This window comes from Quercus robur, chromosome 8 (assembly GCF_932294415.1).
Source record: "Quercus robur chromosome 8, dhQueRobu3.1, whole genome shotgun sequence".
Classification (NCBI taxonomy): Eukaryota; Viridiplantae; Streptophyta; class Magnoliopsida; order Fagales; family Fagaceae; genus Quercus; species Quercus robur.
In genome coordinates this window covers 45,482,464-45,509,261 of record NC_065541.1, presented here as the reverse complement: position 1 = coordinate 45,509,261, position 26,798 = coordinate 45,482,464, and the positions used below count along the sequence as shown (strand labels likewise).

The 26,798-nt window shown below is 34.1% G+C and overlaps 3 protein-coding genes and 1 long non-coding RNA gene across 5 annotated transcripts; all 4 read left to right on the top strand.

Moving 5' to 3' along the window:
- The first annotated feature begins 866 nt into the window (after positions 1-866).
- LOC126695901 (ATP-dependent zinc metalloprotease FTSH 2, chloroplastic) lies at positions 867-6,458 on the top strand. 2 transcript variants are annotated; one of them, XM_050392695.1, is made up of 5 exons: positions 867-1,037; positions 3,090-4,279; positions 4,352-4,665; positions 5,333-5,573; positions 5,831-6,458. In XM_050392695.1, exons 2-5 carry the CDS (start codon positions 3,092-3,094, stop codon positions 6,170-6,172), a joined length of 2,085 nt encoding a protein of 694 aa, XP_050248652.1. In that variant the 5' UTR covers positions 867-1,037; positions 3,090-3,091; the 3' UTR covers positions 6,173-6,458. The 2 variants fall into 2 exon arrangements, with proteins under 2 accessions (XP_050248652.1, XP_050248654.1); XM_050392697.1 differs by having other exon boundaries at positions 894-1,037; positions 3,069-4,279.
- A 1,052-nt stretch (positions 6,459-7,510) lies between these two features.
- On the top strand, positions 7,511-9,853 carry LOC126695897 (pentatricopeptide repeat-containing protein At2g41080). The gene has a single exon (XM_050392692.1). The coding sequence runs from the start codon at positions 7,635-7,637 to the stop codon at positions 9,645-9,647; it is 2,013 nt and encodes a 670-aa protein (XP_050248649.1). The 5' UTR covers positions 7,511-7,634; the 3' UTR covers positions 9,648-9,853.
- Positions 9,854-17,844: 7,991 nt separating this feature from the next.
- LOC126695888 (ras-related protein Rab11D) lies at positions 17,845-24,677 on the top strand. The gene is made up of 2 exons (XM_050392685.1): positions 17,845-18,345; positions 23,910-24,677. Exons 1-2 carry the CDS (start codon positions 18,125-18,127, stop codon positions 24,343-24,345), a joined length of 657 nt encoding a protein of 218 aa, XP_050248642.1. The 5' UTR covers positions 17,845-18,124; the 3' UTR covers positions 24,346-24,677.
- LOC126695889 (uncharacterized) lies at positions 18,358-22,256 on the top strand. Its single transcript, XR_007646069.1, has 2 exons — positions 18,358-19,326; positions 21,747-22,256. It is a non-coding gene; the product is annotated as an uncharacterized LOC126695889 (long non-coding RNA).
- Positions 24,678-26,798: the final 2,121 nt, after the last annotated feature.

Below are 26,798 nucleotides of genomic sequence, written 5' to 3'. Positions count from 1 at the left end.
TGTGTTCTTAAATCTGGGTTTGTGTTCTTGTTCAAGGCACACTTAGATCTCAATTCATAAGATTTTTAGTTTTTAATTCTGTTTTTAATTTTTTTTATTTAGTTAAAATTAATAAATTAATTTTTTTAATTTAGATGCTGATGTGGCATTAAAAAATATTTTTTATTATTAATTTAGGCTACGTGGATATTAGTTTATGAGAGATGCTACGTCTACAACATTTTTACAACAAATCATGGGTGGTTAGTTGTTATTGGTTCAAATTTAAAACTAACACTAAGATTACTTTTTTGCCCCAACAAAAACAACCAGTAACAACTTGCCACTTAGGATTTGTTGTAAAAATGTTGTAGAAATGTTGTAGACATAGCATTTCTCTTAGTTTATTATTGTTTAACTTTGCCGTTTGCCACGTCTGCAATATCCGTTTCTGATGTAACGGCAGGGACTAAAATGGAAGCGTTTTTCAGGAGAGGGACTAAAAGCGGTAAAAAAAAAACTTAAGGACTAAAACGGAAATCGACTGAAAATGTAGGAACCAAAATGTGTTTTTCACCTATTATTAATTTATTATTGAAGTTCATCTATTACTTTCCTTATTCAAATTTATTTTTTTTTTTTTTAAAACATAAAACATAAACAAAAAGTAACCTCTTTAAATTATCACGTAAACAACTAAAATGAGTCAAATGACAAGTACTGACTTTACAATTATCACAAAAAGCATAAATGAGGTGTAGATTTTCTTAACAAAGGTACTGACTTTACAAACATGAATGTTGAAAGAACACGAGGAAAAAATCTCACCAAGCAAAACAGGGAAGCCAGCCATTTTAAAGGCGCCACGTACGCCTTCCCCAAACCACATCCACTCCTTCTATAAACACCACCCCTCTCCCTCTACTTTCATCTCACTAACACTACTCTCTCTCTCTCTCTCTCTCTCTCTCTCTGTCTGTCTGCGCCAAAGAGGCCCAGAGCTTATATTATCTAACGCAAAATACACAAACAGATACAATCCTTCTGATTAAATTAAGGTACATCCTTTTTCTTCTTATTCTTATTATTTTCTGTGTTTATACTTTGTTGAAAACTAGGATGTGTAATCAAGTTGTTTCATTTTCTGTTTCTGGAACCCAAAAAGAAAAGGAGGTTAGTTGGTATGAGTTAGTTATTAGTTCAATTTTATAATGATTATGGTAAAATGTAATATTGGGGAGTAAATATTAGTGGGTATTTGAGAAGTAGAGCTATAGCCATGTTTGTGATTCAGTTCAATATGTGTGTGGTTGTGGTGTAAGGTTTTTTTTTTTTTTTTTTTTTTTTACCCAATTCTTCAAATTTTCAATTTGTAGGCAAATTTGCTCTATAGATTGGTTCAATATTAGTGGGTATTTGAGAAGTAGAGCTATAGCCATGTTTGTGTTGCAGTTCAATATGTGTTTGGTTGTGGTGTAAGTTTTAAGTGTGTTTTTTTTTACCCGATTCTTCTAATTTCAATTTGGAGGCAAATTTGCTTTATAGATTGGTTCAATTTTACTGGAGTTGTCGTTAAATGTCATTTTCGTGAATACATGTTAGTGCTAAATTGAGAACTACAGTTAAGGCCATCTTTATGTTTCAGTTCAGAATGTGTCTGGTTGTGTGTGTCTGTGTGTTCTCGTCCAACACTGCATATTTCAAGTCTCAAGCTTTTGTGGTGGCAAACTTACCTGTATGGATAATGGATTTGAGTATATTAGTGGTTTAAAGAATGAAAGAAATTACACAGTGTATAAGAAATATATGCATCTAAGGAAAATCTTATGAAAAAAAAAATGGGGGGGGGGGGGGGGGGGGGGATTGAATACAGATTCCTTGCTAAAGTTGATTTTTTGGAGCTATGTATGGTGGCTGAGATTCTGAAGGTAGAGGAGAAGTAAGGAAATTTAAAATCTTGCAGACAATTTTAATCCTGACCTGTTTTCCTTTTGTGCTATATGTTGGTGATAAGAAAAAAGCAATGCTCACTGGAAAGAGATAAGACAAAAGGACTGCCATCTCCAGTCACACATATTTTATTGACTCCTTTTGCTTCTGAAGTAATTTTGGGTTTCATGCATTTACTCTTTAAAGGAAAATAATAGGGGCACTAATAATTAGCACTTTCAAGGCAAAGGAACATGAAAAAGAAATGACAGTATGGATTTACATTGATAATATTGTTTGCTGCAGAATGAACTTTCTTTGGAATATGGGGTCATTCATTTTAAGAAATGTCAATTGTAATAAAATAACAATCCCGACCACCCAACCCCCCCCCCCCCCCCCTCCAAAAATATATATATATATATATATATGATAGTGAGAAATTCAAAAAAAGAATAAACGAATGGGATTAGTGAGCTATGATGTCATTGTGAACAGCCAGTTTGGTTGATGGAAAGAGATGAGTACTAATCAACATGTATTGTTTTATTTTAGTCTATATTAATTTGTAAAAAAAATCAACCAGCTCATTTACACTTTCTAGATGCTTCTTTTTATTTGCCTATTTTATAAGTTACTTATTGTAGTAAGGACAACAAAACTAAACTTTTATGATGCTGAAAAGAAAAATAAGGGATAGGTTCGAGGTATCATAGGGGTCAAAATTATGTTGATACTCTTGGGATGGCCTTGTGTAAAAACTTGCTTGTATAAAGGATCTTTTTCTTGTGGTCCTTTATTTTTTGCATCATTGATTCGAATTTGCCTCAATTACTAAAATGTAGTTAAAAGACTTTATTTCCCCTTATTCTATTCTGAATGAATCTTGAATTTTCTTTTTTCACACTTGCGATGATAATTTATGTTGATTTTTCTTTTTTAATGTAAAAGATATTTGTCCTTTCTTAAAGATATTGAGCACCTGGTGGTTAATTTCCATAAGCTGCTCATGTTTTTGTGAGGTACTAATATAACCTAAATCTTCATGGATTCAAATTCAACGTTTGTTCTCATGCATATTTACTAGACTACTTATTTTCATTAGGTTATCACTTAGTATTTTGTGACTATATATATGACTTACATATTAATGATATCAGTGCCTTTTTCCCTGGTTCCAGCAATGGCAGCATCATCTGCATGCCTTGTGGGGAATGGTTTATCCACCCAAAGTGCAAAACCAAGTTTGAGCAAGGACTTATATGGGAGGCAACTCTTTCCTTCTTCACGCCTTCCATCATCTGTTAAGGCAGCAAAAGCAGTTTTTGCAAGGGCATCTTTGGACCAGAAGCACCGTGAAGGAAGAAGAGACTTTGTAAAGTTGTTGCTTGGAAATGTTGGAGTTGGTGTGCCTGCTTTACTGGGAAGTGGGAATGCTAAGGCTGATGACCAAGGGGTTTCTTCCTCCAGGATGTCTTATTCTAGGTTTTTGGAGTATTTGGACAAGGATAGGGTGAAAAAAGTAGATTTGTTTGAGAATGGAACCATAGCTATTGTGGAGGCTGTTTCTCCTGAACTTGGTAACCGGGTGCAGCGAGTTCGTGTGCAACTTCCAGGACTCAGCCAAGAGCTCCTTCAGAAGTTCAGGGAAAAGAGCATTGACTTTGCAGCACATAATGCTCAAGAAGACTCAGGTTCTCTTTTGTTCAACTTGATTGGGAATTTGGCTTTCCCTTTAATCTTAATTGGAGGTCTATTCCTACTCTCAAGGCGTTCATCTGGAGGCATGGGTGGTCCAGGTGGACCTGGGTTCCCCCTTGCTTTTGGTCAATCTAAAGCTAAGTTCCAAATGGAACCAAGCACTGGTGTGACTTTTGATGATGTTGCTGGAGTAGATGAAGCCAAGCAGGATTTCATGGAGGTAGTGGAGTTTCTGAAGAAGCCTGAAAGGTTCACTGCAATTGGGGCTCGCATTCCAAAAGGGGTTCTTCTTATCGGTCCTCCTGGAACTGGGAAGACTCTGCTAGCCAAGGCAATTGCTGGTGAAGCTGGTGTTCCATTTTTCTCTATCTCAGGTTCAGAGTTTGTTGAGATGTTTGTCGGTGTTGGTGCCTCTCGAGTCCGTGATCTTTTCAAGAAGGCAAAGGAGAATGCTCCTTGCATTGTATTTGTTGATGAAATTGATGCCGTTGGACGGCAAAGAGGAACTGGAATTGGTGGAGGGAATGATGAAAGAGAACAGACCCTTAACCAGCTTTTGACAGAAATGGATGGTTTTGAAGGTAACACTGGCATCATTGTGATTGCAGCAACCAACAGGGCTGACATTCTGGACTCTGCCTTACTGAGGCCTGGACGTTTTGACAGACAGGTATGGATTTGCAAACAAATGACTATTGATTTTATTGATTGAGTGAATACTAAAATTTGTGCTGTATTGCAGGTAACTGTTGATGTTCCAGATATACGGGGGAGAACAGAGATATTAAAGGTTCATGGTAGCAACAAAAAGTTTGATACAGATGTTTCTCTTGATGTGATAGCCATGAGAACACCTGGTTTCAGTGGAGCAGATCTTGCAAACCTCTTAAATGAGGCAGCTATATTGGCTGGTAGGCGTGGGAAGACAGCAATTTCATCTAAAGAGATCGATGATTCAATTGATAGGATTGTGGCTGGAATGGAAGGAACAGTAATGACAGATGGGAAAAGCAAAAGTCTGGTAGCATATCATGAAGTTGGGCATGCCATTTGTGGGTAAGTATGATAATAGCTTTTGGTTTTGGTTATTTTAGATATTATCCATATAATAAATATTATAAGGCCATTTTCAGCCATAAAGTACTTTTATGTACACTGCGTGCTTTTATACAATCTTTACCCAACATTACAACCATTTAATATGATAAAGATTTCTTTTATATTGAGAGGCATCATCAATTTCTGTGATGGTTACTGAAATAACCACTACCATACAAAAATTTTCTCTAGTAACACAAAAGACCATCTGTTTCTTTATCATAAGTCTGGCAATGCTCAAAAATACATTTTTTGGTGGAAGCTTTGGCCAAATTCCCAAACTTTGAATGCTAATGTATGGTGCAGGTGACCATGGATTTAAGGTTACTGTTACTCTTAAGATATAAATTTCACAATCATGCTTCCTAGCCACTAATAACTACTTGTCTCTTCTCTGCCCCCTGTGCCTCTCATAAGCCTCCCTAGTTTGTGGAGCTCCATCAATCTCATGTATTTTATTATATGCTATCGCTTTCTCTCACCATCATAACTGTTTCTCTCTTCTCTTCCTTCTGTCCATGGCCTTCCTGAACATTTTTGGATTGACCTTTCTTTTTCAAACAGTCATCATTTGATAGAGCCCAAAATAATTTATGATATGATTCTATGTTTTTCTTCTGTGCAGTACTTTGACTCCAGGGCATGATCCTGTTCAAAAAGTGACCCTCGTTCCACGTGGTCAGGCACGGGGTCTTACCTGGTTTATTCCTACCGATGATCCTACCCTTATCTCCAAGCAGCAGCTCTTTGCGAGAATTGTTGGTGGACTTGGTGGCAGAGCTGCAGAAGAAGTGATCTTTGGTGAGCCAGAGGTGACAACAGGTGCAGCTGGTGATTTGCAGCAGATTACTGGTTTGGCAAAACAGGTAATTTAACATTTTCCTTATTTGCCCAAGCAATGTATTGCAAAATTTACCATCGGTTTTGGTTTTTTGTTTCTAGTAGTTGATGCTTAAAATTACATAATTCTGCTTGGTTCTCAGTTAAGTTATTCGTCTTCCCCTATATCTAGGCATATCTATGGCATTCCTACTTTGCTTTTGTAATTAATAGCTCTTAAACTGCTTTTTTTTTCTCCTCCACTGAAAAAGTTAATGGTGGGATTTCAATGATCTGTTGGCAGATGGTGGTTACATTCGGAATGTCGAATATTGGCCCATGGTCACTTATGGACTCATCAGCCCAGAGTGCTGATATCTTCATGAGAATGATGGCAAGGAACTCAATGTCAGAAAAGCTTGCTGAAGATATTGATTCTGCCATCAAGACACTATCAGATAATGCGTACCAAATTTCATTGAGCCACATAAGGAACAACCGGGAGGCCATTGACAAGATAGTGGAAGTCCTCCTTGAGAAAGAAACAATGAGTGGGGATGAATTCCGGGCAATTCTCTCGGAGTTTGTTGAAATCCCAGTTGAAAATCGGGTCCCTACTTCATCACCCTCGCCAGTCGCCGTTTAAGCATAAATCATACTTCAACTGTCATTGTTATTGACACATGATCATACATCTTGAATTAGTTAAATGTATCATATCTGTAATCTATTGTAAAAGGTGAAAGCAAAGTTTATTCTCTGTAGTCTTTGATTGTAATCTAATTTGAATTTGTGATTCACAAATGTTCTCCACCCATCCCACTCTCCCTTTCCCCATCCCTTTTTTTCCCAACAGACCTTATAATTTTATTGGCAGGCTTGATGAGAAAATCTTAGGGGTATAAAATATCGTAGGCTCTATCCTTTATCTTCGGGTTGCTTTGTAATACCAGTGGCAGTGGTTAGCAGTTGTTTGTTTGTTTGTATTGTTGATAACACAAGTACAAAACACAGAAGAACGTATATTACAGTAGACATAACAAAACAAAAAACACGAACAGAAAACAACAAAATCAATGGTCCATATGTCACAAATACTCCTATTACACAATGAACTATGAACATTCCTACAAAATCCCAGCCTATTTCCTATATCCTTCTTAATCAGCTGCAGCAAAGCCTCCTCCAATAGAAGGGAAAAAATTTGGCTCCAAATATGTTTGGAATTATTTTACTTCTACCCATGTTATGTTAATGAAAGAGACCATTTATGTGTAGTTTTATTCACAAAACATTTTTTAATGAGTCATGTAATTTGTTTAAATAATACACATAAATAGTCTTATAAATTGCCATATAATGGATTGAAAAGATAATTCTAAACAAGTTAAGAGCCAAACTTTATTCCCAACAAAACCCTTCAATTGAACAACCTTGAGTTCCTCTAAAGCTAGATATGTTAAATACATGCAGCCCAAACCACCCTACAAAAATATTTGAAACTCTTCCTTTGAGAGACCGCAATACACCATCAAAGAACCACATCTTAAGAAGAGACAGTTCAATTTATTTCACACAAATGGATAAGATAAATCTAGATTCTATGATTAAACACTCAAAGAATGCATGTGGCTAACCATAACTAATCTTATTGAGGATCCATAACCGATTCCAGGAAACTTGGGACTAAAGCTTTGTTGTTGTATGAGTGAACACTTAACGAATAAACGCTCATGGCTCTCAATATGACTCCTGATAAAAATACACATGTAAACAACCAACCATATCGACCGTATCATGCTTAACCTAGTCCTCATTCCAAGCAAAAAAAAAAAAAAAAAAAAAATTCTAGACTTTAGAGGGAATCTAGGAAAACAGAATCAGCATTAGAGAAACCGACTTGTGAATGCCCTACTTGAAAAATCACCATCTCTTCTGACCTGGCTGGAGGGCAATGCCAAGGACTTAGCATACAGGGCCTAAATATAATTAATTTTTTTCTATGAGTTATTTATTTTAAAAACTTCCCAGACTTTTTTTGAGGGGTAAGGGTTACATTCATTTACACAGCCTGCCAAAGAGTTAAGAGACAGAGACAAACCAAATGTATGGACAGGTCTTGTCTCTGTATACTCGGCTTCTCTTCCAAACTCAACACCCGTCACACCCTAGCCAAATACTTTTTCTGCACAGTCACTTCCAAAATTGCATCTAAAGTTAGTGAAGAATTTACCAACCTCTGCTCTAAAGGCCACATAAAAGAAGCCTTTGAGAGGTTCAAATCTGAGATATTTTCAGACCCACCTCTATTCTCCAATCTCATCAAATCATGCATACCCCAAAAGTCTCTTTCATTGGGAAAACAGCTCCATTCTCTGATAATTACATCTGGGTGTTCCTCAGACAAATTTGTTTCAAATCACCTCCTTAACATGTACTCCAAAATTGGAGAATTACAAACAGCGTTGACACTGTTTGATCATATGCCTATAAGAAACATAATGTCTTGTAACATTCTGATTAATGGGTATGTTCAAAGTGGTGATTTGGAGAGTGCCCAGAAGGTGTTTGATGAAATGCCTGAGAGAAATGTCGCGACGTGGAATGCAATGGTTGCAAGTCTGATCCAATTTGAGTTTAATGAACAGGGTTTGGGTTTGTTTTCAGAAATGCATGAGTTGAATTTTTTGCCTGATGAGTTCACTCTGGGAAGTGTGCTCAGAGGGTGTGCAGGGTTGAGATCCTTACACGCAGGGCGTCAGGTTCATGCTTATGTGATGAAATGTGGGTTAGAGTTCAATCTGGTTGTTGGGAGCTCCTTGTCTCATATGTATATGAAGTCTGGAAGTTTGGAAGAAGGAGAGAAGGTGATTAAGTCAATGCCAATTCGCAATGTGGTTGCTTGGAATACGCTTATTGCTGGAAAAGCTCAAAATGGGTATTCTGAGGTAGTGTTGGATCAGTATAATATGATGAAAATGGCTGGTTTTAGACCTGATAAGATTACATTTGTGAGTGTAATTAGTTCATGTTCGGAATTGGCAACACTTGGACAGGGCCAGCAGATTCATGCTGAAGCAATCAAAGCTGGGGCTAGTTCAGTAGTTGCTGTCATCAGTTCATTACTTAGCATGTATTCAAAATGTGGGTGTCTGGAAGATTCTATAAAAGCTTTCTTGGAATGTGAACAAGAGGATCTTGTGTTGTGGAGTGCAATGATTACTGCTTATGGGTTTCACGGGCGAGGAGATGAGGCCATCAAGCTTTTTGAACGCATGGAACGGGAAGAGTTAGAGGCAAATGATGTTACATTCTTGAGCTTGTTATATGCTTGTAGTCATTGTGGTTTGAAAGAGAAAGGAATGGAATTCTTTGACTTGATGCTTAACAAATATGGACTGAAGCCTAAACTAGAACACTATACATGTGTAGTTGACCTGCTTGGTCGGTCTGGCTGTTTGGAGGAAGCAGAGGCTATGATAAGGTCAATGCCTATAAAAGCAGATGCTATCATCTGGAAAACTTTGCTATCTGCCTGCAAAATCCACAAGAATGCGGACATGGCAAAAAGGGTTGCAGATGAAGTGATTAGGCTTTATCCTCAAGAATCAGCTCCTTATGTTTTACTTTCAAACATTCATGCTTCTGCTAAAAGGTGGCAGGATGTTTCTGAAGTGAGGAAAGCCATGAGAGAAAGGAAGATAAAGAAGGAACCAGGTATAAGTTGGCTGGAAGTGAAGAATCAAGTTTACCAGTTCTGTATAGGTGATAAATCCCATCCAAAATCAATGGAGATTGATTTGTATTTGAAAGAGCTAACATCAGAAATGAAGTTACGAGGTTATGTGCCTGATACTGCAGCAGTTTTGCATGACATGGATAATGAGGAGAAAGAATACAACTTGACACACCACAGTGAAAAGTTGGCAATTGCTTTTGGTCTAATGAACACTCCTTCAGGTGTGCCAATAAGGATCATGAAGAACTTGCGTGTATGTAGTGATTGCCATGTTGCCATAAAGTACATATCTGAAATCAAGAACCGAGAAATTATTGTACGAGATGCTAGTAGATTTCACCATTTTAAAAATGGGAGATGTTCTTGTGGAGATTACTGGTAAAGAGGAGATAACGATGCCTCACAAGTTGATAGGATTAGTTTATTTTATATATGATTTTAATCCAAACTATTTATCTTATATGCACCATTCATTAGTGGAAGAGATGACTTTGTTTTATATGGACCTTGACAAGAAAATTCGTATCTACCGGCTTTGACATGCCGTTCTTGCTTTTATCATTTATAAATTGATAATTTTGCATCAAATGGGATGGTCTATTGCAGAAACTTTAAGAATCCCTTGCTGAACATAATTGTGTGTAACAGTTATGCTAGGGACACCAAAATTTTCACAAATCCTTTCACATCTTACTCACATGCATTTGAAAAAGTACTCGACTGGACCACCACAACACAAAAACAAGAGGAAGGGTGTAGAAAAATCGGTGAGTCAGTGTCAGAGAGACTTTTACTTGACGTAATCTATGGGGCAAATCCTTTTCAGTTTTAATGGGAGGCAGCAAGGATTGAATATCGCGGTGTATTCCTTGTTGGTTTTTGTTTGTTTTTGCAGTTCCCTTTTATTGAACTGATTATTGTATCAGTGAGCTTAATACAGTTTGCTCATTCATTCTACCCCTCCCCCCGGCCACCAAAAAATACAGGAACATGAGAAATGAGATTCAATAGGTAACAAAGCAGTGGAAATGGAAGGATTTCATCAAATTTATGTTGTAACTATCAATGAAAAGCGTTGATTAACATAACAAATCGATTGACAATAATGGACCCCAATATTGCTTAATTGTGCCATTAAAAGTCAGCTTTTCAAGTTGTCGCAAGTCGCCACTTAGAAGTAATCTAGTATGATTGCAGGGTTAAATCCAGGGTAAATCAAATGCCCTTACGTTTTGCAAAGGGGAAAAAAAGTAATGAATCAAAATAGGTATTTAATTTTATAGATATAGACACAGCTTAACTCCAGTGCACTAGAACTGACACGATACAGATATGCGTCTAATTTCTACCACAAGTTCACATTGTGTCAGCTCCAGTGCACTGGAGCACTAGAGCTATAAGCTGTGTCCATAATCTATAAAATTATATGCGTTTTGAGTGATTAAATTTATAAGAAATGGATGCACTCATGCTATCATACCCTTTCTTTGAACCAAAGAATGAACATGTCTATGTATCTCATCAACATTAGCCCATAAGTCTACAAGGATGTTCTTATGTTCTTTACATAAAAGTTATCCCTGATTCACTATAGTCAATCTTAAAAGTTTATACAAGAGTATGATAGTATTGATGTACAATATGTAAGTCTTACTAAACAAACTACTCAATCTCATCACAATTTTGTAGGACATAAAGTGATGCTACATAATAATCTGCTTTGTTTATCTTTTGTACTACACTCTTCTTGGAAGGACGGCCTCTCTTGGAGAATATGGATAATTGTCGGTCATCATTTCACTTAGGTCGATTAAATATTTCAATCCTATTTGGACACCGTGAGCAAAATGTTAGACATTAGTCTATGAAGTACCTTTCCATAATGGACTCTTTTGGGTGTGCCTTATTCATACCAAAAATCTTTTGTTTCTCAATATTTAATGTCTCTCTTACGCAAATCATTAGCCTATAAATATATGATAATGATAAGAAATGTTAAAAATGAGATCATGAAAAAAAAAAATATGATAAAACTAATTAGCCACTATCATTTTGAATTAAGGTTTGAAAAATTGAATAAAAAAAATTCTACAATAATTTAAAAAAAATTATGTTGGGATAAATATGATTATGAAATGCATTACTTTTCATTAAATTAGTCCAAATTGTATAATAATAATAAGACTACCTTAAATCCATCCCAAAAAAAAAAAAAAAAAAAAAGACTACCTTAAAAAAGATATAACATTCTTCTTTTAAAAAAAAAAAAATCACGTGGCTAACAAAAAAGTGACATGGCATTTATAATTTAACTGCAAGCACTTATAAAATGACGTGGCAACTTAAGTGTCCTATACCATATCGGTTATTTAATTATAAAGTTGCCATGTAATCTTTAATTGGATTTTATTTATTCTTATGCCCAAAAAAAAAAAAAAAAAAGGATTGGCTTCAACCCCTCACTCTCTCCTCTCCTATTTTCCCTTTCTTCGCTTCACCGTTTTCCAGTTTTCTAATCAAGTGGCCGGACCACCTCAAAGCCAACAATAATTTATCGGAAACTCTCTTAACAAAAATCCAGATATGAGTTGAAGAGAACCGCCTTTGAGGATAAGTCTTTTACGTAACTCTCTTTCTAATCTAAATTGATTGGCCATAAATCCTCTCTTGTTAACAAGAGTTGTCTAGTGTCAAGAGTAAGAAACCAACAAATATTTTGAGAACAACAAAAGTGATAGGCAACAAAGATTCCCACAGTGACTACCATTGGTTCATGGCAGAGAAAGAAAAAGGACCAATTTTTTTTAAGGAAAAATAAAACTTGAATATAATGCTTCAAACATTTGAAGATTTATAATGAAACAAATTTAAACATTTTTTCATGCTATTTATGAATCCTTTGGAAACAAATCTAAACAAAGAAACATAAAGATCTTTAGGAGATAAGCAGTCGATGGACATTCATGGAGAATGGCAAAGGACAGAGCTTGTGTTGGTTGTTGCAGTGGCAACGAAGGCCATTTGGAGGAGTCGCTACGGCAAAGGAAGAGCGGCAGTTGCAGCCACCATGGTTGGGAGAATGGCAGGAAAGGAAGATGAAGTGCTTGGGTCACAGGAAGATATTGGAGAGTCTTAAGAATTTTTTAGCAAATTAAAAAAGATAATGACTCATATGCCATTCATCAGTTTGTAAAAGCACTTGTAATAAACGGTAAAAGATGTACCAGTTGTAAATAATTTTGTAATTTTTTATTAAAAATGCCACATCATTAAAATAAATGAGAACTCAGTATTCCATTAACCACGTAAGCAATACTTCTAACTGAAGTTAACCAAAGAACTAGTATCACTCATTTTTTAAACTTGAGGGACTAATAGCGCTTGCTTGAAATTTGAGGGACTAATTGCGCTCACAGGGTAAACTTTAAGGACCAATGGTATAGTTTTGCCTTTATTGTTTGTATCTCTCCCAAAATCTAGGAACAAATGTTTATCAAAAACACCTCACTGGTTAATGATTATAGAAGAAGGTGAGGTCATTTTTATTTTTATTTTAAAATCTATAATTCCATAATTATTTTGGTTAATCTATCTTAAATAAGTCGGATTTTAGTTGGGTTTGCCTGGAAACTTTTTCGAAAAGATATTTCCTTCCTAATTAACTTGTCTTTAAAAATGATAATAATAGTTCCATTACTTTTTTTATAGTTTTTTTTCTCTCTCCCTAATTATTTATTTTATTTATTTATTAATAACAGTTAAAAGCTCTCAAAATTTTCTTTGGTTGCATATAATTTTTAGAGCATGTTTGGTAGACTGTAATAGACGCTGTAATGTAATAGTTATTCCTATAGTTTAGTTATTCTTTAGTTTGGTTATGTTTTTATTACAAGGAATAATCATTCCTTATGAATAGCTATTCTTCAAAATGAGGAATAATTATTCTTCTTTAAAAGGTTGTATTAGCTATTCCTTAGTAAATGCAATAATTTCAAAACTTAATATATTTCTAAATAAACAAACTTTCCATATACATCTAACAACTATAGAAATAAAAAATTATTAAAAATATTGCATGTCCCTCTTAAATTTAAAAATAACAATTTTTAAGGAGATATAATTGTCTGAGTAAAAAATTTTCTAAAATAAATGTTAAGTTTCATTCTAATGTTATAACTTACAACCAAACTAATGAATACATTACAACACATTTTATTCCTAGCAATAAAAATTACAATTTTTATCGTAATCCACATTCAGTGTACCAAACGTACCTTTAATAAAAGAAATCATTCAAAGAGAAACCCTATCTTAATTCTTAACTATGCCCTATGATTGCCTCATTTTATTGCTATTGAAATCAAAGAAACATTAAAAAACTATGCATAAATAATATCATCAATTACCTGTTGTGCCACAACCGTCTTTATTTATTCAATGGAGTATAATAAAGATAGACAATTTTTTTAGAACAACTCACACTACAAAAAAATTGTCCTATCCCAGCGTTTTTTGTCTAGCGCTTTTAAAAATCACCGTAATAAATAAGCCTGTACCAGCGCTTTTTGAAACCACTAGTATAGGAAACCCTATTACGGCGACTCAAAACTGACGCTTTACAAATCACTGCAATAGGAGGCCTATAGCAGCGGTTATCAAAAACGTTGGTATAAGAAGCCCTATTGCGCTGGAATAAGATTACTGATTTCCCTTATGGGAAAGACCTATCCCATAGGATTCACCTATTCCAACGCTTCGAAAAGCGCTGGGATAGGATCACTCCATTCCCTTATGGAGAGTGACCTGTCCCAGCACATTTTGAAGTGCTGGGATAGTTCACCTATAGAGACTTTTTATATATATATACAATATAGAATTTCTATTCTAGTCTAATCAAGTGGAAAACCCCTTAATTACTTGAATAACACTAGGGGTGGGAAAATCAACCCAAATCTATTTGTCCACCCAAACAGGCCAAACCTACCCAATTAAAGCCAATTAACATTAATGTTTATTAGGTTTTAAATGGGTACCCAATTATTAATTGATCAAGTGTTTTATCTCCAATAATGGTTGGAGTTGAGTCTTGATTTCTATATGCCAATTACAATTATACCTATTAAAAAAAAATAAAAAACATGATGTATAAGAAGAACTTACTTGATGAACCCAATTCTTGAAATGGATAGATAATCCGTATTAATCATTATGTTGTATGTTCAATCAGTGATCGCTCATAAAAGCATCTATGCCTCAAACTTCATTCTATATTTTACCTTAACTTGTATTTCATTATGCATGAATCTAGTTGTTATTATTATTGTTATTGATATGATTATTGTTATTGTTATTGTTGTAAATATTGTCAATTTTATATATTAAAAAAAAGTTTTGGTGATGTTTGAACAAACTGTTTGTTCAAATTCTACCCTCATAGTTCGAAAAAAAAAATTAGCATCTTTCTAAGAATAATTTGAAGAAAATTATATATAATTTAGGTTAAGAACATAGTAACTTAACTTGGTCTCGTAAAATTTCTTCATATGCATCCTAAATGGCCCATTGGAGATTGCCATTGTCATCTTGAGGGCAAGTTTTTGGCATGGCATGGAGCGCATTGAAATGATTCTAGCCACGAAGAAACACCATTACTGAGCCTGAGAACCCAACAAAATCCCTAGCAACAACGAAGCAAACCTTGCTTTGAGGTTTATGATATTGCTAGAAGGAATGAATGGGTAGCCTCAATTCACCTTTAGACTATGGCTAATAGTTGGGTCAAGGAGAAAAAGAAAAAGGAAAAATGCAAAATAGAAGAGAAAAAAATTAAAGAAATTAAAATAAAAAAAAAAAACTAATTTTATTAATCTTTTTTTTTTTTAATTTTTCTTTTACTTTTTAATAAAAAATAGCTTTGATGTGGATTTTTTTTTTCCTGAATGGTGTCGATTAAAGAGTACTTAAAAGTTAAAATAATGTTGTTTCAAATAAATAAATAAAAACTACATCGTTTTAAATAACAAACACACAACAAAAAAATTCTAACATAAACCCGTGTCCAACCAAATTTTTTAGCATAAATAATCAAATGCACCATTATATGTATTCCAATTGCATTTTTCATGCATGCTCAATCCAATGATTTGTATATAGATAGGATGAATGAAAAAAAAAAAAAAAAAAAAAAAAGTCATAACTGAAAGTCATCACACACTAACAAAAAGTCATCCAAATTTTAACATAGGTATGCACAAATTATAATTTTTTTGCAGTACAAATTAGTAAATCCATCATTGTATGATCACTACTCCAATTCGCGCGCCAATGGCACCTTTACACTTAAGTCCAAAAATATGAATCCAACAATTTTGAGTGAGAGAATTTTCAGGTAGTGATTTCAAGTAAAAATCATATTTGCATAAAATGAAAGCAATCTAACTCACCAGTCTGATAAAAAGGGGAAAAAAAAAAAAATCAAAACGTGGGTCTAAAATCAGTGTTTTGAGCAAAGAGAACATCAAAATAACGAAAATTCTTGTTGGGCTGCAAAAGAATTGGAGACCAATTATCATCCGATGGAAAAGAAATAGAATATCAACCTCAAAGACCTACAAATTAATAGGCAAATTACTTTTGAATTTTAATGCATGCAACGATTGAAAAATATGAAGTTCTCAAGTACAACATGAGAAATGAAATTGTCAAGTACTGATAATATTTTATGTCAATCTAGACAATGGAGAAACTATGTAATGATGGTAAACAACATGAGAAATGAAATTCTCAAGTATTGAATATATTCTCAAGAGCAAATTTAAATAGAAATCAAGAAAAGATTGATACGAACATTGTAATGGAAGGGAAAAATAGGCTAATATAATAATAATAATAATACACTAAAAAGCAAAAAGAGAAATACAAGCAACCTAAATTTAAGATTTTAGCATTTGGCTCATTTTCTCAAATATCCATGCAAATATTCTAAAAAGATTAAACTTACTAGAAACAAAAGATACTGACCAGATAGGATTGTTCTCTTAACTCTTCAAATTAGCAAGTAACAAGTTGTCAACGTCATCCCCTATTGAAATCATGATAGGTAAATAAGCATCCATAAATAGAAGATTTTTTTGCAAAAACAAAACTTATCTGCAAAAAGAATCGCAAGCTCGAATGACATCAAATGCAACTAATAAACTAATTCAGCAAATTTAGACCCTACAAATTGCACTCCGAAGCCTCACATTTGAGAACCAAAAAACAAAAAAAAAGAATGACATAAATAAAATCAATGCCCATTACACATTAAACATTACACAAACACAATCTCTTGATTAATGCTAAGATAGATGACAACTATTTTATATAATTTTGAGAAACATTTAGCCCAATATATCACATAAAAATCTGAACTACAACCAAGAAAAAAAGAGAATTAAAATTATGGTAACAAAAATCTTTTACAATACAACAGAACCAAGAGCAAGGATAAAAATAACACAACAGCTTCATTACCAAAAAGCCAAAAGTTTAGGGCATTGCACCACCCCAATCAAAGATACCAAATTGTAATCAGCCCATCAACCTTTTTTTCAGCTAAGAATAGTAATCAAATAGTGCTAATAAAAAAATTGCAACCAAACAAACTATAATAGAAAAATATTGGAGATGGTTTGATGCATTAAAAAAAATAGTATTCCCTTCATCCCATTTTTTTTTTTTTTTTGTTCTCTATTCTATTTTGAGATATACCAAAATATTGTTCTATTTCTAAAAATAAAAGTCATTAATTTACTAATGTTCTTATTATACCCCTATTAATTTACTAATTGAATTTTTTGATAAATTTTTTTAAAAATAGTTTTGGAAACTTATACATTTTTAAAAGGTAAACAAAACAAGAAATGATGTTCCCTTAAAAGTCATGGAAATTGGAAGTATGGTTTGAATTTAATAGTAATATCATCAATAGGAAATTAAGCAAAGTACCTCTCAAAAAAAAAATGGAGAAAAAAAGAAAAGTACAATGTAGGCTTTGTTTGTTTTGGTAGAAATTAATAGCCATATCATTTTTTTTTTTAATCAAAACCTCTTCTCTTTTTTTGCTCTGTATTATATATATATGTTTGAAAAGTGAGAAAATGTGAGAAAATAGTAGGTAATATGTTTTCTTTAAAAATTTTAAAAAATGCAAACAAACACTTAAAATTTGAAATTTGAAAATATTTTCTTAAGCATTGTCAAGAATGCTACAAATACTTAAAAGTATATTCTTTTCTTAACCAAAAAATATTTTCTGTCGAAAAAAATGGATTTACGCAATATAGTTAGGAATTAAAATATTTAATATTTAAATTCTATAGATCAAATATAAAATTACTTTCAACTTAAAAAGGTGTAATTTATGTTTTATTTTTTTTTCTAAATATTTTATTTTATTTTTTGGTGGTGCTTTTAAACTATGGATATATAAAGGTATCAGAATTTTCCCGCAACTTTGAGCGCACCAAGGTTTATTAATTTATTACTATTTAATAGCGGGAGATGTTATAATATATGATCTTTGCATTTATACACGCTTCCTAGATTCTAGCGAACCTGGTAACAGTCTTTGTCAGTGCCCATTTCCAACAGTCCCAAACCCCAAATCAATCGAAACACGAACACACTCAACTGTAAACAACTTTTTGAGAATAAAAATCCTAAATAGTTAAACCATATCCCTTCCTTCACAGCTTTACTCTCTCTCTCTCTCTCTCTCTCTGGATCCTAACACTTCCAATTTCATAGTACTATAACAAACAAAAACTGTTTCCTCTCTCTCTCTCTAATAACTAAAGAAAAAGTGTAGGTTGATACATGGCTGTGTACAAACCTGAGGATGAGTATGACTACCTGTTCAAACTGGTTTTGATTGGTGATTCTGGTGTGGGAAAATCCAATTTGCTCTCGAGGTTCACGAGGAACGAGTTTAATTTGGAGTCCAAATCTACTATTGGGGTAGAGTTTGCTACCAAGAGTATGAAAATTGATGGCAAGGTCATCAAGGCTCAGATTTGGGACACTGCTGGCCAAGAAAGGTGTGCCCTTTTTTTTTTCTAATTTAAAATTATAGGATTCTGTCATGTGGGATTTGATTATATTATCAGGGAATTCATGGGTTTGTGAGTATTCCTAGGAAATTTTGATACTTGTGTCTTGGGGTTTGATATTTCTGCCTGAAACTTTATTTTGTTTGGTGGGGCTAAGAAAGCTGATTGTTTCTGTTAGGTTAGTTTTTTCGAGGTTTGTTTGATTGGGTTCTATGTGTCAAATATCATGGGCTTTGAGGTTAAGAAGGCTTTTGATTCTTTCCTGTCAGAATTTTCTGATTATATGACATAGGTTTTGCCTTTTATGTGCAATACAATACCATAGGTTTTGAGGCCCAGAAATTTCTTTCTTATCATATAAATGCTTTGTCCCAAAAGGGATGCCTTAGCCATAACTGGAATAAATGTATGTAAACCCGAAAGTCTCTGGTTTGACTCTTAGTTGAGGCATTTCGCAATTTACCTAACACCCAATCAATGGGGGGGTGTGGGCATCAGGGGTTTGCCCCTCAGGATGGTCCCCACTTGCGCATAACTTGAGGGCGTTCCTTGTATAATAAAATAAAAATAAAATAAAGCTTTTATTTATGTTATGGGTTTGATGTGGTTATGTGGAATCTGAAGGGCTTTTGAAGAAAGGGTAATTCTGTTTCTCAAAAACGAAAAAAGGGAAAAAGAAAAAGAAAAAAAAAAAAAAATATATATATATATATATATATATCTTACTATCAGGATCGTCTTCGTAGTTTTGACCATTATTGACGTTTTTTCAAAGATTTATTTGGTGTGAACCTTTATGTACTGTTTGTGGAAGCTTAAGTTCTTATGTGGAATAGTAGAACTTGATGTTTGATTAGTTATAACTTATATGTCGGCATGGCTTTCATCTAGCTAGCATTCATCTCATGCACTTGATCATGAAGGGAACAGTATTGAAGGCATTGCAGATGCAGAGCAGTATAACAAATGGTATTCTGTTCTTATGTTTGTCTGATATAAATTAGTTCTCCTCATCTTACAGTGGGAGCTACTTTTTTCTCCTCTTTGGATTGAACTTATAGTCTCTGAATCATTAAGAAATAAATGAGATAACGTCCATTTCTTTTTCTTTTTTTTTTTTGATAAGTAGAGATAGCATCCAAGTTTCTCCTATCATTTTTTAATATAATCTCATTCCCTTTCATAATATTAAGTTTCAATTTACCTCTTCCATATAGAAAGATTTAATCTCTTCCTGGAATTTATTTTTACAAGTTCTGTTATATGGTTAAGGTTCTTGTGTGAATGCTTGCTACGCCAATGAACTCTAGCTTAAATGGCACCTTCTGGTTTGTATGTAATCACCAATAAAAAAAAAAAAGTATGGTTCCTTGTGTGCTGGGCCTGCTGGCTCTAAAATTTTGGAATGAGAGGCCAAACAAATTGATTGCATATCATAAAGAAATAGACACTGAGTGATTTTAAATATGCTTGGCAGGGCTGTCCTTAAGTAGTTGTCACTATTGCAAATGAATGGCTGGATTATTAGGTGCAACTGAGTCTGTTTAGCATGTATGAGTCTAATTATCTAATTTTTTAATGTTTACTTGTGAAATTCAAGCTTGAGGAACTTAGTGTGATACCGATGATTATCTGGATTGCTATTGGTTGGAATGTGTGGGTTGCATGACCATACGTTGAATCCCACATCAAGCGTGTACTAGGCTATATAAGTGTTTATGAGGAGCTCTAATTATAACTTGACTAGTACTTTTGGGGTATAGCGTAGATGGGACCAACACTTGCCTTCGGTCATGACACTTACTTTTAGATTATTCTTAATTTTTGTTGTTTCTTTTTTGGAGGAATTTGGACATGATGCTCATCTGTCTATTCTGCCTTTATGGAATTTACAGTAAGCTGTTCAAAAAAAATAAGTGTAAAAGGTATTATTTTGTTACTTCTGTGAGTTAGGCATCAGAAATAGAGATGGGGAAATTTTTTCAAATAATGATTGTTCTCTCTTTCTGGAACACTCTCCCATAAAGTTCAAATGTAGTGTGCTGTTAGGTTTTTAACTTTGCTTGATCCTTGTAGGAGCAGTTTTACAACTTGAGGTTTGGAGGTCAGTGCATGTTTGTTATTAATTGAGCTGAAGCTACAAAATGTTATGAACTGGATTTTTATCAAGTTTTTAAACAGAAATTTAGTTAGATTTGAGTTAAATAGCATCCTGGAGCCTTTTTTTTCTTTTTAAATGACTAACCTCCTAGAATGTGAGAGAGAGAAGAGAGGAATTTGGGTTTAATTCGTCTTGCCTTCATTGATTCATTCCTTTCCTTAAATAATCATAAATGCAGGTAATACATCGGGTAATTTCAAATACAGCCGATAACAAAATACAAACTAATAACAATGAATTAGATAAATCTAATCCAATCTTATCATTTCTAAGGATTAGGAATCTTTATTGGTAACTTCTAATAGACTAAGGAATTCTGTCACTTTCCTCTTCCAGCCTTTAATCTTCATCTTTATCTCTTACTGCTCAACTCTGTCACTTAGTACACCTGCACGCCAAGAGTCCGGTTAGGTAGGTTCTTTATCCTTTGCTGTTTGAATCATAACATTCCCCTCACCTTAAGGACAAAATCTTGTCCTTAAGATTCAAGTTAGAAAACAGATGATGCAATTCTTCGTAAGACTCCCATGTCACAGGCTCTTTGCTACTGCCCACCCACTGAACCAAGGCCTATTGAACTACTTCCAACCTGATTTCACCCATAGAAAATTGAGGAGCCACTAAGGTTCCAAAATTACAATGGACTCCAAATTAAATAAAACCAAATTGAAATAGATACGTCTTTGTGCCTGCATCATCTTCCCCTGTTTGGAGAAAACATGAACCTGAGTTTTGAAGTGTAGAAGGATACATGCTTCAATTCTGGAATCACTCTTGGGTACATTAAGAACAGAAAAGTCCTGAGTTCAACATCATTAAACTCATCGGAAGTTACAAAATCAATGTGTGGAATGAATGATGGAATTGAACCGGTCTTTTCTTAAGCCATAGGAAGCACCATTTCAATCTTTATTTTCTACTTCAGTAGGCTTTTTATCAGTAGCACATTCATCAAACTCAAAATTTCACATCATATGCACCCTCTCATGTATTACTCTCTTGTAGAACCTTCTTTGATTGCTTAGGCTCAACAGTAGGTTCTTTTTATTAAATGAATTTCAAAGTAAACACTTGGTTGAAATTGGCAATTCTATTTTAGCATGAAATTTTGGTGGCTCAACAGTGTTGGCTCTCATGTGTGGAGTGTTGCCTTCAAGTTTGTTGATCTTTCTTTATATGAGCTTCATCAGTGACTCAAGTCTGGTTTTCACTTGTTTGAGCTCTACAGAGAAGTCTTGAATGGCGCGCACTAGATTCTTTAAGGCTTGCTCCCTAGTAGAGTGCACTAGAATGGGCTTTCTGGTGGTGGAAATCATGATGACAACAATAGATTTGGATTTTGCATCGGTAGTTGTGAGTCTCTGCACGGTGGCTATTTGACTCACCACCAATCCCCACATGCCGCCACCGTTCAATCCTTGCTACTGTCGTTCTCATCATCCACTGGACACCTCCACCCTGCAGGCCGCTGCTGCTTGGTTAGAGGGCTATTGTGAAAACCTGTTGGACTACACAGACCCATCAGAGTCAAGACACTTTGCTTTGGTGATCACTTATAAAAATAAAAATAAACCAATTTTTAGGAAGTGAAGTCCTGAGTTTATTAACTTTGTGTAATTGCACTATTCATTTGAGCTAATAGGCAAAACACATTCCTATTTTGAGCTTATTAACTTTTTTCTATTCTTGTTATGAATCTTGCTATTACAGGTTATTATTATACATTATATTTGAAAAACGTGCACTTTACTAATGGTAGAGGGATTTAGGCTTGTGGATTTGATTCGATAGTGAGACTAGTAAGTGCTGCTGTGCTGCGGAATCTATGGACCATCTTCTCCTTCATTGTCCTGTAGCTTATTCTTTGTGGGTGCAAATGTTACAAGTTTTTGGGATTCAATGGGTCATGGCAGGTTCAGTGGAGAGTTTGGTGTTTTGTTGGAGTAATCGGTTGGGGAAATTTTCTTCGAACATATGGAATATGGTTCCTAGCTGTTTGATGTGGGTTGTTTGGATGGAAAGAAATCGGCGCTCTTTTGAGGCTAAAGAGAAATCGCTTGTTCAGTTACAAGCTCTCAGACAAAGTACTCTTTTTGAATGGGCTAGGTGCTGGGGTTCCTCAAACTGTTCTTCTACTCTGGAGTTTCTTACTTCCCTTAGTAATGCCCCTTAAGTTGCTTTTTTTTTTGGTTGCTGTTTCTTGTGTTCACCATCATGACCACCTTGTTTTTGCTGTTTTCGTCTTTTTCTGCATGATTAATATAATTCTTATTACTTTTCAAAAAAAATTGTGAGACTAGTTATAAATTTTGATATTGCATAAAACTAATAAAAATGAAGGAAACATGGAAACACCAAAATAGCATTTTAATGTTTAATAAAGTATGAGCAATCCCATAATCGCAATATGCTGTATTATTTGCTCCTTCTAGGGTAGCTTTCTTTGTTTGGAAAGCTGTGAATTACAAGTGCTTGGCAGTTGATGATTTCCTTACTAGGAAGTAGGTACTACATTGCATGGTGAATTCCGTGTTAGCTAGTAATCTTACTCTTCAATGTTTGGCATTTCTTCAATTTTCCATTGGTAGGGGAAATTGATACCTGGTCACTATGTCAAATGCAGCTCCACATGATACCTGTGGATAAGCCAAGCATATTATGCTACTGGAAGTATGACTTAAATTATCACTATATCTGATGCTTCAATTCTTTTATTGTTCTTGTTTTGAATACAAAATGGCTCTTTTAGGTGTAAACTTCATATCAACATAGATTTCTTTGTGGGAGTTAGATCATTGGCTAACAACGATATGTTATACTAAGTCCCATGAGCGAAAGAGTTTCAGCCACTTTCATTTTCAGTATAGCTTATCATGGTGGGGGTATGCCACAAATGGTCAATGGACAAACCAAAATGGATTTAAATGAGAATCCTTCTATCTGATATCATTGCAATGGTTGGTGTTTATGGCCAAGTGGTCATTATTATATTTCACAAAGCCTCATTATTTGAGAGCATATGATGATACAAGTTTTCTCATACCATCAGTCATGTGCTTTACCACTTTCACCAATCTTCTTTCACTCCTTTTACCTTATTATCATGTAGAGCGTCTGCTGGCATTTTCTATATTTGTCAATTTAAGCATTCCATTCGTGAGTACATTAACTGCTTGATGATTTGTTGGTATCTTCTTTTCACTTGATCAATGATCAAAGTGCTGTGCAAATATATTGTTACAATTGCAAATTGATATTCAAACTTCTCAAAAGGCGTAGGTATATTTACAGCTATATTTCATATATTGTTAGTTTGATTCCCCTTTCTATTCTTATAAGTATTATGCCATTAGAGATTTTAGCTCGATTGATTCCCCTTTCTATTTTGTAGGTACCGTGCTATTACTAGTGCTTACTACCGAGGAGCTGTTGGTGCATTGCTGGTGTATGATGTCACTCGGCACACAACATATGAGAATGTCGCAAGGTGGTTGAAGGAGTTGAGGGAGCACACAGACCCCAACATTGTGGTCATGCTGATTGGCAACAAGTCAGATCTTCGACACCTTGTGGCCGTTCCAACAGAGTACGGAAAATCATTTGCAGAGAGAGAGTCCCTCTACTTCATGGAAACTTCTGCATTGGAAGCAACCAATGTGGAAAATGCTTTTACTGAAGTTCTCACCCAGATATACCGGATCGTGAGCAAGAGGGCAGTTGATGCAGGTGATAGTGGAAGTTCTTCCTCTCTTCCATCAAAAGGACAAACAATAAATGTCAAAGATGAGTCCTCAGTTCTGAAGAGAATTGGGTGCTGCTCAAGCTAGGGATGATGGTTTTACAGCATCTTTTATTTCTCTGTCAAGTGATTAACACAATCTCGCTGTAAAATAAAAGCTAGTCTGTCATACATTGTTTGGAAAATTGCCAAAAGGGCATGATGCATGAATTGATATCCATACAGCTACAGGACAGGTTAACTGAATATATTATATGCCATAGATCTTTGTTTGCTGAAGGTTGTAATAACTGGGTTTCTTTGTTTGTAACAATATTGTGGCAAGCAAGCTACGTACAGGACAGGGCAAATGAACATTTTGTGTAATTGATCTTTCTTTGCCGAAGGTTGTAATTACCAAGCTTTCTAATTAGCTTGTAACGATAGTTTGTTAATCTTTTTACTTTTTGAACATTCAAATTCGAAATCTTGAACTGTCCTTGTAGGCAGGATGATACCTCCCAACATGCTGAGTGCGTGTGGTTTTGGGGAAATTCTAGCCTTGGGTAGACATGGCAAAATGGGTCAGAATTTTCTGACCCAACCCGACCCGAACCCAATTTTTTGACCCGAAGCAAAAATGGGTTGACCCGTGACTTGACCCGTGTTTTTTGCATGTCAACTCAACCCGTGACCCGCGACCCGAACCATTTTTTCAAAACTTTTTTTTGGTAAAAAAAATAGTGAAATTAAGACAATATTGGTTTAATTGTTTATTGTGAGTTTTAAGTAAACAATTGATAGATTTACATAACCGCATGCAAATTAATTGAAAAATAAATGGTTAAGCATTCTGTAATGAGTAAAGATTTTTAGATATCAAATAGCAAAGTACATGTTAAGATAATTTGGTTATAGTAGAGTTAAAAATAGATTTAAAATTGTAGACATATGTGAGACACATTCACAAGTGTGAAAATAATAAAACCAAAGTATCAAATTAGCATAAATTATGAATGCTTAGACTTATTTTTTAACAATTTATGTTCAAAATAAACAGTTTTTCAAAATAAATTATGATATTTGCTAGAATGTGTGCTGCTTAACAATGATATGGTTTTCATAAAATAGACCATATATAAATAAGTAAACAATCAAATTTTAATGTATATCTCAAATTGAAATAAAGTGTCAACCACAATTAATAATAAATTATAAAATTAATTTTCAAATTTGTAACTTTCTTATATGTTTTTATTCTTTATCAAATGAGTTATCCAATAAGTTATCTGTAATTTTTTATTTATTTATTTTGGAATGTAGATATTGTGTAAAAATAAAACTTGTGTATTTGTTTTACTTATCTTTGTGTTATTTTGTTTTAGATAGTAATGTTAGGATTTGTATAATTTTAAAATTATTGAATAAGTATTAATAAGTTTAACTAAGTTCATTCATGATATAAGTATTGGATTCAAAATAATGCATTTTACATCAAGTAATATGTTGAATAACTTTCCAAATGGCAAATACATATTATTTTCTTTATAAAAAGTAAAAAAAAAAAAAAAATCATGTGAAAAATACAAGTCGACCCGACCCGCAATCCGATTGACCCGAACTTGTTTTTGACCCGTGATCCGCAACCTAATTGACCCGACCCGACCCGCTCGTTTTGCCATGTCTAGCCCTGGGGTTAGTAGCAAAATTATTTCTGACCATCTCAAAAAAAAAAAAAAAAAAAAAAAAAATCAAAATCTTGAATGACTCTTTTCTTGGGAAAAAAAAGAAGGTAAAAAGAGAAATATTTTTGAGATAGTATATTATGATTGGTCTATGTAAAAGTGATGTTATACTAATCATAATTTGTCACCTCAAATATGAAAATAATTGTAAAAAAAATTTTCTATAACATAGTTGAAGAGAAGAAAAAAATAAAGATTGATATTAAAATATTTTGTTTCCATATAACAATATTTATAATATAGATTTTCACACCAAGGCTACTATGTAAATGCAACTAGACCCAGGGCCACTGGCGAAATGAGATACGATCGAGTATAGGACTATGACATTACATTATTCTTCTGGGTGAAGTTTTTTATTTTTAAAATTTTAAGGTCTAATTTGCTATACCTCCAAATTATATGGTTTAAAATGTGATTTTTTTTTTTAATAATCTAGCAAGTTGAGTCATGCCTTAAATTTAAGGAGAGTCAAATGGTACCTTCTTATGCCTTAAATGTAAGGAGGAAAATTAGGGCCTCAGTTTGAGCCCGGAGAGAGAACTGGTGGGGTATTTATATAGTATTTCTAATCAATAATGTGACTTTTTTTTTTGTGATGTCCGCAAAAATGTCCAAAATCCTAAGATTTTTTTTTTTTTTTTTTTAAGCGGACTGTTCCTATTGTTCCAAATGGCCCACGGAGTAGGTACAAGAAAATTAGAGAATGAAACAAAACTCTTTTTGATCAACCTGATCATGATTTCGCTCACCCTACTCTACATAGTAAATGGAACTACTAGTCTCCTTCTTCTTCTTCTTCTTCTTTTGAATAGAC